The 13,117-nt window shown below is 39.0% G+C and overlaps 1 protein-coding gene across 6 annotated transcripts in view; it reads left to right on the top strand.

The window, feature by feature from the left end:
* The window catches only part of rasgrf1 (Ras protein specific guanine nucleotide releasing factor 1), a 243,423-nt gene that overhangs the window by 146,618 nt on the left and 83,688 nt on the right, over nt 1-13,117 (top strand). For all 6 annotated transcript variants that reach the window (XM_053234818.1, XM_026932720.3, XM_034305503.2 and 3 more), the window contains 4 exons: nt 4,238-4,347; nt 5,357-5,475; nt 6,026-6,186; nt 8,269-8,332. In XM_053234818.1, the coding sequence (XP_053090793.1) occupies nt 4,238-4,347; nt 5,357-5,475; nt 6,026-6,186; nt 8,269-8,332 (454 nt within the window). The remainder of the gene's footprint in view (nt 1-4,237; nt 4,348-5,356; nt 5,476-6,025; nt 6,187-8,268; nt 8,333-13,117) is intronic.

The following is a 13,117-nucleotide window of genomic DNA, read 5'->3' as shown; positions in this document are numbered from 1 at the left end:
GACTGTTCATCCGACTGGAATCAAACCAGTGCAGAAAGATTCTCTTGATTCTCTAGATTCTGTTAAAGGCCCTAAAGTGCTTGAACCCCGATAATTGCTGCTTGCAGGCATATTTATTATTATTAGGGGCCAATCACCGAGGGTGCGTAGGTACCTATTGTAATCGTTTGTGTTATTATTATTATTAGGGCCAAGCACCGAAGGTGCATAGGCAGCTATTTTAATCATTAGTGTTCTTATTATTGGGGTTCCAAGCAGCGAAGGTACCTAGTTGTTATTCTAGGCTAGGCTAGGGTGTCTATGGCAGCCCATAGAACCCTCTGGTAAAAAGTTGTGAAATTTGGCACATTGATTGGGGAGGGTCTGGAGAACATTCTGACCAAATTTGGGCCAAGTGTTACCAAAGTGCTAGGGCCACCATTGGGTCAAATTTGGGCCTTATTTGGAAGTACGTTTATGGTCCTAACTTTTGAACCATGTCTCCAAAATTTAAAAGGCACCCCTGGATTCCCTGGGTCGAGATGAGTCCACTGCACCCTATAACGTAAATTTCCACCAAATTAGATTTTCTGCCATCTTGTATTTTGTCAAAAATAATTTTTTCACTAATCCTCCTAGAAATTTTGTCCAATCATCACCAAAGTTAGCACACGTCATCTTCAGAGTAAGCTTCACAAAAATTATCAAAAGTGTTTTTGAACACTCTAAATGGTTTGTCCGTAATGGGCCAACGAATTTGACAGCGAAGCCACCAAACATACACCAAACAGTTGTATCTCAACAACAACTTTGCCCACTGTCACAAAACTTGGTAGGCATCTTTAGGGAGCCTACTGGTCAAAAGTTACAATAACATGCTGAAAATGCTTACATCTAACTGCCATTTTTGCTCCTCCTCCACCAAATTTTGCCCAATATTCACCAAATTTGGCTCACATCATCTTGACACCTGTCAGAACAAAAATTATCAAAGGAATTTTGTTATTCAAAACCATTCTCATCTAACAGACTGGCAAATATGTGAAACTACAATTCATTCTTGAATCCCTTTGCCTATAGTTATGGCTCTGCTTTCCAGTGATCCGAGTCTGGGTGCATGGCCCCCAAAAATGCTGCTTGCAGCTTTAATTATTATTATTATGAGCCAAGCACTGAAGGTGTGTAGGCACCTATTGTTTTTGTTAGTGTTATTATTATTATTCTGCTTCTTCTCCTGCTCTTGAGTCTATGGCAGCCCATAGAACCATACATAGGAAAGTTATGAGAGTTGGCAAACAGATTGGGGACAGTCTGAAATGTTATCTGAGCAAATTTGGAGTCGCTATCTCAAACCCTCTTGTGCCACCAACAGGTCAAATTTTTACTCATGTTTCTGCTAATAACTTTTGAACCATAAGGGTTAGAAACAAAATTGATTCCTTGACTCATGCCAAGTTGATTGCATGCCACGGTTTCAATTTCAGAATTTCCTAATTCTCAATTTTCTTAAAAACCTACTTTTTCGAACTCCTCCTAGATTGTTTGTCTAATTTTTATCAAAATCGAATCAGGCCATCTTCAAACCATGCCAACAAGAAGTTATGGAATTCAAGATGATTAGTCAAACTGTTCTCAAATAAAGGGCAAACAAATTGTGGTCAACAATTATAATGCAATTTCAAAAAATGCTAATGGCTTTTGACTACTGTTGGCTGTTGTCATGAGAATGATCTTGATAAATTCCTTCGGTCATGACAAGAAGAATGATAGCAATTATGCCAAGGTTGGCCGAACTTGCTGTCCGCCATTTTTAAATACTTTAAAAACCTACTTTTTTGAACTCCTCCTAGACTGTTCGTCTGCTTTTTGTGAAAATTGAAACAAGCAACTTCAGACCATGCCGAAATGGATGTGAAGGTATATCTCTATAATGCTTTAGTATAATCAGACCAGACTTAATATATGTCATAGCCAGCATGGTTACCTGCACAGTTTTGGAACAATGCCACCTGATGCTCATGAGATATGAAAAAAGCTTTTCGGACCATTTGCCCAATTTTCACCAAATTTGACTCTGATCATCTTCAGTCCATGCCAGCAATAAGTTACGGATTTAATGTTGATAGCCCAAGCTGAACTGTCGGTCCGACTGACTTAAAAATTGCCATGCATGCGGTGTCTATGTCCATGTCCATCATTGTCCATGAGGACATCTTATCTTGTTTGATTCCTTAAATCCTACAGAAACCATTGATATACATTTTTCCACAGTGGGCCATTTTGTCTGTCTGCCATTTTGAGTCATGAGTCAAAAACCTACTTTTTCAGAGTCCTCCTAGACCATTTATCCAATCCTCACCAAATTTCAGACAGGTTATCGTCAAGTCAAGCTAGTACAGTACACAGTGAAAGGAAACAAAGTTCCTCCAGGACCATGGTGATACATAAAACAACACAGAACTAAATGAGACTACACATTACTACATAAAATGCACCTGCAAATGTGTGCAAACAGCACAAGACAGTACAATAGCTACTAAACAGGGCGATATGCACAATAAGAGACAATGCAGTGCCGCCCAGTACACAGTTCTAGTGTGAAAGTGTCAGATATAACAAGTAGTGCAAAAGAGTAACAAAATAATAAAATGCTGTGAACGTAAACATAACAACTATGACATAGTATTCAGCAGCTTATGCCATATATGGACATAGCAGTTATTGGGATAGCAGCCAAGTAGAGAGTATAGTAGTGACAAGAACTTTTATGCAATATTTTTATAAATATAGTAACATCAAAAAATGCAGGTAGTGAATATTCAATCAAAACTCCCTGAGATGATATGATGAAGAAACCTTGAGAAGAACCAGACTCAAAAGGGAACCCATCATCATCGGGGTGCTAATGGATAGTGCAAGAAATAAATCCCTTCTATAACTGTGTACTATATGGACAAATAGTGCAATTGTGCAACCAGTAAATTCATCACAGTTTTCACAAGAAGTCCGGTTTTTTAAACCTATCTACTGTCCACTGATGGAGTCCTGAGTACAAAGCTGCTTGTGGCAACCGCAGCCCCAAAGCCACCACAGCAATCACAGTCACAAGCCATCACAGTAGAACTCCCCATATGAGATCCCCAAGCCATCTCCAAGGCCCCCAAGTGACACCATCCCCAGCAATCCCAATGATCTTCAGGCTGTCCATGTGGGGTCACCCCCCGCAGCAGTGAGCGATCTCAGCTGATGAGAATGCCAACAGAAGTAGGGCATCAGGATGGATCTGGCAGGTCTGGAGAGCAGAAGGGGTCAGGATCACTGGTATCTCAGGAGTAGCATGTGTAGCTTGACAGAGAGAGAGAGAGGGAGAGAGAATACAGAAATATGCAAAAATTGCAAAGAAAGTGGAATGGTGTTCAGTTGAATGTGTGTGTGTGTGTTGTAAGTCCAGTCTCAGAGTATTGAGGAGTGTGATGGTTTGGGGGAAGAAAGTGTTACGCAGTCTGGCCATGATGGTACCTTCAGTACCTTTTGCCAGATGGCAGGAGGGTGAAGAGTTTCTGTGAATGGTGTGTGGGGTCATCCACAATGCTGTTGGCTTTGAGGATGCGGCGTGTGGTGTAAATGTCTATGATGGAGGACTGAGATGTTTGGCTGTTTATACTTATCTCTCTCTTTTTCACAGCATGTGTATCTTCATCCTCTCGTCTTTCCTCCCTTGCTTCTCCTCAATGATTCCTGAAAAAATGTGCATTAAAAATGACATTATTGTTAATGTTACTGTGATAGCTAACATTATTGTGATAGCTGATTTGGCTAGCAGTGTTACAAGTAGTTTGCATTTTACAAACTGCCAATTGACTGCTTAAACTCTAACGTTTATATCATAGCTTTGTCATATGTTATAATAACATGTATGCTGCATATCTCTCAACAAGACGTTAAAGTCTGATAGTGTCTCATGAGGGCTAAACATAATGGAAGATTAAATCTACTGGCAAACCTAAAGTTCCCTTCTAAGCTGCTGTGTTCTACTGAGAACCAGTCATCACTGCTGATTAGGTTATTTTGGAATGTAGGCTACATTCTGCAACCACATTATCAAAACATTGCTGTTTCCATATTGAATTTGACAACAAAGAAAGTAAAAAAATCAAAAACTGTTGAGGTCCTGACCTCAGTGTCCTCATTGTTAGTTACAGCCTCTGCCCTAAGCACATGTGCTCCATTCCACTTTTTTGGTGCTTTTTCCACACAGATACCACGCTACATTTTGACTCTCCATGAGCTGTTGGCACACACACCTCATGAACATGTGGAGAGGAATAGTTTGGAATATGCTAAGTCCAAGCTGGAGGAGCTTTCCAGGTATAAAGCATGTGTACCACTCACTGGCAACTAAATATGATATTCGCACACACTACTGTCAACCATTCCATTAAATTCCATTTGATTCAGTTCAGATAAATTTAATTCAGTTTTACAATTTTGTCATTATCACCAACTTAAAAGGGGAGACAGAGAAAGTGGAGACAGTACTAAAGTATGAAAAAGTGACAGATGTACAATTGTAAGCATATAGTGTGAAGAAAGATTTCCTAAAAAAAAAAAAAAAAAAAAGCTGCAACATAAGGATCCAGCAGAAAGTCCAAAAGGATGTCCTTTAAAACGGCAAATGATAGAAAGTGAAACACTTCTAGACATCAGTTTAAAGAACAAGATAGCTTGTTCACATAGTTACAGTGACCCTAAAGTGCAAAACACTTTAACAAACCAAAAATGCAACATTAAATAAAAAAACAAACAAACCACAAAAGCAAAACAAATTAACTCAAAACGGAAAGGGTAGGTGCTTATTGAATTGGGGTGTGACTATCAGAGTGAAAAGGAACTATGCTTTTTCAGTCTGCTGTTATCTTAGCCTAGCGAAAACGGTTGAATGATTTAAGTTATTTTCTTCTGTTTCACAAATTGGAATGCTTTGCCCTTACTGTGGCAAAAGCTTTGCAACCATTCCAAGCTTCACTGTGGGTAAGCCAGCCGCTCTTCCTGAAACCACGGTTAATCTAGGCGCCTGTAAAATTGAATGAGTATGGCTTTTAGATACTTAGTGATAATAGAGCAACTACATTGACAGTTTTGTCCATCTTGCGTACTTGATGAATTCCCCAAATATATAATAATAAAAAAGTGTTTTATAAAGTATAGGGCATCTTTAGTAGATAGTTTGTTGTACCTACAGGTGTTAAAATGATGGGCTCCACAATTGTCAAATGCATCGAAAAGTGCTGTCATTTAAACAATGTCATGATTTGGATTACATATTTTTGTTTGTTATATTGTGAAGTGAATGTGCTAATTGTACACTTATTTTAAGAATCATGCACGATGAAGTAAGTGAAACAGAGAACATCAGGAAGAACCTGGCCATTGAGCGCATGATCGTGGAGGGCTGTGAGATTCTCCTGGATACTAGCCAGACTTTTGTCAGACAAGGTAAATCCACCCCTTCCCCAAATACACATACATGAACAGAGCTCTGGAAAGGGACCTCAACTTAACAGCATGGTTCACAGTTGCATTCGGATATTCTTCTCATCTACTCTTGTCACCCACCCTCACTCACAAGTCTCTCCATTACTTTTCTGGACTTGTTTTTTTGATTTCCCAAAGAAAGTGATTAACAATGAAGGATTGCCTGGCAATCTTAGAAGAACAGTGTACTGGAAGGACAGATAGGGCAATGCTCTGATTTTTTTAAAATCCAATCACATCTTTACAGGTCAATCAGTTGAGAAGCTAGGGCTTGGACATGTCACATATTAACCAGAACCACATTCTGATAAAAAAAAAAAAAAAAAAAAAAAAAAAAAGGAAATGACGTTGAAATGAATGCGTATTATGCTATCCTATAGGTTTGAAAACAGTAATAGGAAGGGCCTGTGTTTTATTGTCATATTTTTATCTGATACCAGATAAAAATAAAAATTAGAAAATAATTTTATCCTTCTTTCCATTGCACCATCCCACACTGCTCAATTCCAAGGATCACTTATCCAGGTGCCCATGAGTGAGAAAGGGAAGATCACCCGTGGCCGTTTGGGCTCCTTGTCTCTGAAGAAAGAGGGCGAGAGACAGTGTTTTCTTTTCTCTAAACACCTCATCATCTGTACCAGGGGCTCTGGGGGGAAGCTGCACCTCACCAAGGTAAGATTTAGGTTTGCATGTATCAAAACTTCCTAGAGTGATAGAACTTCTCCATAAACAGCTTTTTTACTAATATTACTGAATATAGTCTACACTGCAAAAAAAAAAAAAAGATAGCAAGTGAATAAAGGAAAAGTTTTCTCTTATTTCTCATTATGAAGTTATTATAAAATTACGATGCTTATTTCTAGATGTACTAACTAATTTCAAGTTTAAAATGGTCTTATTCTATTGGCAGATAATTTTGCTTTTTATAGAAATAAATGCTTGAAATAAGCTAATTTTTTTGCCAATAGAATGAGACAGTTTCAAGCTTGAAATGAGTAAACATCTATAAAAAGGTTTTAATAATCATATTTGTTAAAAAATAATCTAATAAACAGAAGTATTAGTTGAACTTGCCTACATTTAAGATACTTTTACTTGCTAAGATATTTTGTGCAGTGTAGATTGGCCTTCTTCTTCTGAGATACATAAAGTCATGCTGTATTCTTGTGTGAAGTGGAGCATAAAACCAGCTGTATCCCACTCACTGGTTATGTAGCATCATGCACTGACAGCATACCTTCACTGATAAATAGCTAAATACAAATATAAATACAAATAGCTAGGTAAATAGTTACATACAAAAAAGAGAAATAAAAACAAATACCTTATACACTATATGGCCAAAAGTATCTGGACACCTGAGCATCACACCCATATGTGGGGCTTCCCCAAACCATTGCCAAAAAGTTGTAAGCAAAGAATTTTTTAGAATGTATTTGTATACTGCAGCATTAAGATTTGCCTTCACTGGAGCTACAGGGCCCAAACCTGTTTCATCATGACAATGCCCCTGTGCACAAAGCATGGTCCATGAAGAGATGGTTTGCCAAAGTAGATGTGGAAGAACTCGAGTGGCCTGAGTCCTGACCTCAACTCCACTGAACATCTTTGGGATGAATGCTCTTGTGGCTGAAAAAGCAGAGATCCCCCCAGCCACATTATAAAATCTAGTGGAAAGCCTTCCCAAGAAGAGTGGAGGCTTTTGTAACAGCAGTGGGAGTGGGGGCTGGGCAGCAACTCCATGTTAATTCTCATGGTTTTGGAATGGGCACATATAGGTGTGATGTTCAGGTGTCCACATACTTTTGGCCATATAATGTAGCTATAGAAATGATAAGTGGAGTGCATCTTTAATATTTAGCTATAGACTGACAAATGTAAAAGCATACAAAAAAGTGCTTTAAAAAAAATAACAAAAAGCAGATTAAGAATAAAATGCGAGTTTTGCCAAGTTAAAATAATTAAAAGAGTTTGTAACTTAAATTTCTTAAAAAAGTACCCACAATCCTTGTTAATTCAATGAAATATGTTTGTTGTGCCAAGGGAAAATGTTGTTAGTGTAAATTTATGACACTCAGTAACTGTTTTGTCAACTGGTTGTTTGGGAAATTCAGGCAAAGTAATGGTTTTGGTAATGACTGCTTAGTGTTGTCTGAATTGATATTTGATACACTATATGGCCTAAAGTTTGTTTACACCCGATCATCACATCCATATGTAGGCCTTCCCCAAACTGTTACCACAAAGTTGGAAGCACAGCGTTGTACAGGATGTCTTTGTATGCTGTAGCATTAAGATTTCCCTTCCCTGGAACTAAGAGGCCTAGCCTCATGTTCCAGCATGACAATATCCCTTTGCAGAAAACGAGGTCCATGAACATGGCTTGCCAATTTGGAGTGGAAGAACTCGAGTTGCACAAAGCCCTCACTTCAACCCCACTAAACACTTTTGGGATGAATTATGCCCAACATCACCATCCAACGTCAGTGGCTGAATGGGTATATCCCCACAACCATACTCCAAAGTCTAGTAAAAAGTCTTCCCAGAAGAGTGAAGGTTATTAGAATAGCAAACTGGGGACAAAATCTGGAATGGGATGTTCAAAAATCACATGTGTGTGTGATGCTCCGGTGACCTCAAAGCTTTGGCCACATAATATATCGAATAATCACTAAACAGTCATTACCAAGAAGATTTCTTTGCCTGAATTTCCCAGGGTATCAGCTGACTCGTCTCTGTATCTGTGGCCAACAGAATGGAGTGGTTTCGCTTATTGACTGCACATTGATTGAGGACCCTGAAAGCACAGATGATGAGCGTAAGTATTAGAGCCTTTTATTGTAATCTACCCTTATGGGCAATGTGACATCTACTACCTGACAACAGACTGAAAGCCATTATTATACTGAGTGAAGTACAAGGGAATGTAAGGCTATCTTGGCAAAACTAAAGTCGAAATGCTCCTTTCCCCATACATCCACCCAAGGGAGTGACTGGGCTATTCCACAATGTACCTATTGCGCTTTTATGCACACTCAAGGACACTGAGTGACATGGTAGGTCATGCATATTGGCTGCAGTGACAGATGTTTAACTAGTGGTACAGGCTGCTGAAATTTGCACATAAATTAGCGCAGCATACAGCCCGACTATAAAAGATGTGACACGCTGGTTGGCAAACGTATGATACTCTGGCAAGTGTAAATTGTATTGATTATACTGTGACACAAATGCTTCTAACCTTTAATGAGATCCTACAGTCAGTACTCCAAGCTGACTGGAGCCATGACACTGCGGTGTGGTAAACAGTAGCAGACCATGGAGGCTTAAACTGGGCCTTCAATGGTCATGGAACCACCCCCACTCCATCACACCACTCCACCATCACTCAGCTACAGACACATAAAAAATATGTGCACACACTGCAAGAAGCCCATTGCCAGTCAATTTCAAAATCTAAATATTTCCAGTAACCACCAGTTACAGTACTATACAGAAAGTCTAGTACATGTAAATAAATGCTGTAAAGCAGAGATCCCTTCAGAACTAATTAAATTAAATGTTTTCTACATAAAAAAATTTTTAAATGCAATGAACAGCACTAACTAAACAGCACTAACTAAACAAAGTCAATATTTGGCATGAAAACCCTTTGCCTTTAAAAATGCATCAGTATTCCCAGGTATACTTTGTGCAGTTTTATAAGGAAATTGCCTGCTAAGTTTTTTGAAGAATTTGCCACAGTTCTTCTGGAGATTTTGTCACATTGTGACATACAAACATTTTTCTGTAATATTTAATTTTTCTTGGAAAATTAATGTTTGGACTAAAATGTTTTTTCTGACCCAATAATGTAGACATCATTAAATAAATCTAAGATAAAATTTGTATTTTAAAAAATACGATGCTTGAGATTTTGGCACAGTACTGTAGCTATAAACTTCCTGTACTGTCCTATATACAATCACCCCTAACATCTCCTATCATGTTAAAAACATGGACAACCAACTCAACAACTGCTGAACACTGCTGAACAACAACTGCTGAACACCAAGTGAACACTGAACAAAGATCATAGATCGAAATCACATGCTACATCTGAAAGCGGCAAATATGTGCATTACCAGCAGTTTTACTCGACTCTAATGATAAGTAGTACAACAGGGATCACCAGTCACTTGTATACAAATTTCATCCTTTGAGTTTAGGCTTCAGTCTATCCCTTTCAGTTATTTCCTGTTTTTTTTTTTTTTGAAAATGTCTTGAAAATGGAATACACAAATCAGCCATGTAAATAAGCCACGATGTCAATTCCACTAGCTGTAATTGCCAGCGTTTTTCTCAGTAGAAAGCTTTATCAGTATTAGTTAGCTAGTATTATGTACTCAGAGCTTAGAAATACTTAAAATTTATTTATTGATGTAAAGGCAAACTAGCCAATTTTTTAACCAATTTTGCTGTTGTTCAGTATTTATGCCAAGGTCACTTTCTATGGCCAGTGAAGGGCTCAAAGCCTGCAAGACAGGACAAAGCAGGCCATTTGGATTGTGCCATGGGCAGGTACTTTCTCATTTAAAGAGTAAAATTACTCTAGCTACTGAGTAGCACAACAGAAAATTGTTTGCACTATAATCAGGAGATTACGAGTTAAAATCCCGATGATGAGAGGAATGGAATTACTCTCTACCCTGTCAATTAGAGCAACACTAAGCAATTGTTGGAGTGTATGAGCTCATGTATGTGGAAGAGAGCAGTTTTCCCCTAAGTGTGTGTTGCCCTGTGAAATGGCATGAGCAGCAGTTCGAAAACATGAGTTAGATGGCTTCACATGTCTTGTAGGAAGCATATGTTTGTCCTTACCCTCTCTGTTTGGTAGCTGTCATGTGACAGGAGAGAGCAGGCTAGTGGATGTAAATTGGGAGATGATCAAAAAGGGGAGAAAAAGCACATAAAAAGATTTAAATTAATCTTAATAAATCTATTCAAAACACATAAAGTACATAAAGCCATACAAACTTAATACAGCTGCAGGCACTCTGTGTGTGTGCAATATGTGTAGCTTATTAAGTCAGGACATATAAGGAGCATGCATCTGATTTCGGCTCTTACATCCTAGACTGCTACTCTGATTTGATGTACATTTTGATTTGATGTACAAGCCTGCGTCACATAAAAGTGCTAGCAAATGGTACCAACATTTGGTTTCATTCGTTTAGTCTCGTTCACGTGTTGCATTTTACATAAGGTTTTCATATGTGTAAAGCCCATTATACACCAAAAGCAACGTGGCCTGCAGACTTTAGGGCATGAAATATTTATGTCTATGCTGTTGCACTGGTCAGATTTTAACAGACAACAGTACTACAGAATGAAATCAGTGTTTAGATTATGGGCATACCTGGCAAAATATAGCATGAATATTATTTTGTAGTGTTTCTAGCTAGACTGTGTCGCATAAAACATGCAGTTCTTGTTATTTTGAATAGCTGATCAGTGCTCTGGCAGTGCATTCTGTTATGAAATCTGGGTGGCTAGTACATTTTTAGGAATCCCTAGTGGGATCATATTTACTAGTGTGTACTGAAAGCACCGCAATTGTATTTTACATCAACCACTAATAGGGGCACATTTCAAGCTTTATTTATGTGTATGAGCAAGCTCTGTAAGTGGGCATATGTAGAATGAGGAACACTTCTTGGAAAAGGGAAAAGGGGGTTTTATTATGGGTAGCAGTCAGCAGGCTTTGGAAAAGCAATCAATTATGACTAGGATTGATTATGACTGGGATGGTAGTGAAGCCTTGTGATTTAGGTAGATCAGTAAGGAAATCTAGTGCAATATGTGACCAGGGTTTTGTGAGTTATTGGCAGGGGTTCTAACAGGCCATTGTGGAGGTATCACAAGGTTCTGGATTGAGCACAAGCTTGGTAGGATCTAGCAAACTGAATTACATCATGGGTTAGGGGTGGTCACCCAAAGATGTTACTGAATAAGGTGATGGTGCATTGTATACCAGGATGACCTAATCTGAGTGAGCTGTGGACCCACTAAATGAGTTGATCTTGCATGAATTGAGGAATAAAGGTTTTGGTAGGGGGAAATTCAGGAGTAGTGGGTTTACCATGTTGTGCACTGGGTATGCCATCCATGATCTCCCTATGGATAGAAGCTTCTATAGATGTTGAAGGCAGGTTTATTCAGGTTGGGTTTCTCAGTTCCCTTCATGGATTCTAGAAAAAACACTGGCCTTAGTATTCTTGGAGCCAATCACAGGGATGTCAGGGATGTTTGGAGGAATAGGCAAAAATATCATCAAGATGCACTATCATAGGTTTATTTAGAATCTCTCAGAGTACTGCATTCCTGAACTCCAGAAGCACTGGAAGGGGGTGTTAACCAGTCCACACAGCATCAAGATGTATTTGTAATTATCTGACATGGTGATTAAGGGAGTCTTGCATTTGTCTCACTGATATGTCCTGATATGGTTACAGGCACTACATAAGTCAAGTTTAGTGAATGTATTCTTTGATCCATGTATCTGTTCCAGTGCAGAGGGGATGGGGATAACTATACTTCACAATGACCGCATTTAGGCCCCTAAATACAGACCCTGCATTGACTGGATTTAGGCCCAGTGCAATTATTAAAGGATGTAATGAAAAACTTGATTCTGCTGGGGAAGTGGAGGGATGCATGTACTCTAGCTCTAGGGCCTCTTTAATATAATCTTCTATTGCTCATGTTTCTGTGACAGACAGAATGCACCTAGTAGGACATCTATAGTCCTATGCCTGATGAAGGTACATCAGATGCTTTGTTTTAGGCCTCAGCAGCGTCTGCATAAGGGCCATGAATTTCAGTTGTTTCCTCTGTGCTTTCAATCTGTGTATATACATATATATATATATATATATATATATATATATATATACACATACATTACACCAATCAGCCATAAAATTAAATCCACCTGCCTAATATTGTTTAGGTCCCCTTTGTGCTGCCAGAACAGCTCTGACCCGTCGAGGCATGGACTCCACAAAACCTCTGAAGGTGTGCTGTGGTATCTGGTACCAAGACATTAGCAGCAGATCATTTAAGTCCTGAAAGTTGCGAGGTAGAGCCTCAATGAATCACACTTCTTTGTCCAGCACATCCCACAGATGCTCGATCAGATTGAGATCTGGGGAATTTTGAGGCCAAGTCAACACCATGAACTCTTTGTCACGTTCCTCAAACCATTCCTGAACAGGTTTTACAGTGTGGCAGGGTGCATTATCCTGCTGAAAGAGGCCACTGCCATTAGGGAATACCGTTGCCATGAAGGGGTGTACTTGGTCTGCAACAATGTTTAGGTAGGTGGTACTTGTCAAATTAACATCCACATGAATGCCAGGACCCAAGGTTTCCCAGTAGAACATTACCCAGAGCATCACACTATCTCTGTCAACTCTCCTTCTTCCCATAGTGCATCCGGGTGCCATCTCTTCCCCTGGTAAGTGACACAGAGGCACCCAGTCATCTACATGATGTTAAAGAAAATGTGATTCATCAGATTCATCATGTGATTCATCATTGCGCCATGGTCCAGTTCTGTTGC

The sequence above is a fragment of the Pangasianodon hypophthalmus genome, chromosome 6 (assembly GCF_027358585.1).
Source record: "Pangasianodon hypophthalmus isolate fPanHyp1 chromosome 6, fPanHyp1.pri, whole genome shotgun sequence".
Classification (NCBI taxonomy): Eukaryota; Metazoa; Chordata; class Actinopteri; order Siluriformes; family Pangasiidae; genus Pangasianodon; species Pangasianodon hypophthalmus.
This window is presented reverse-complemented; position numbering and strand designations above follow the sequence as displayed.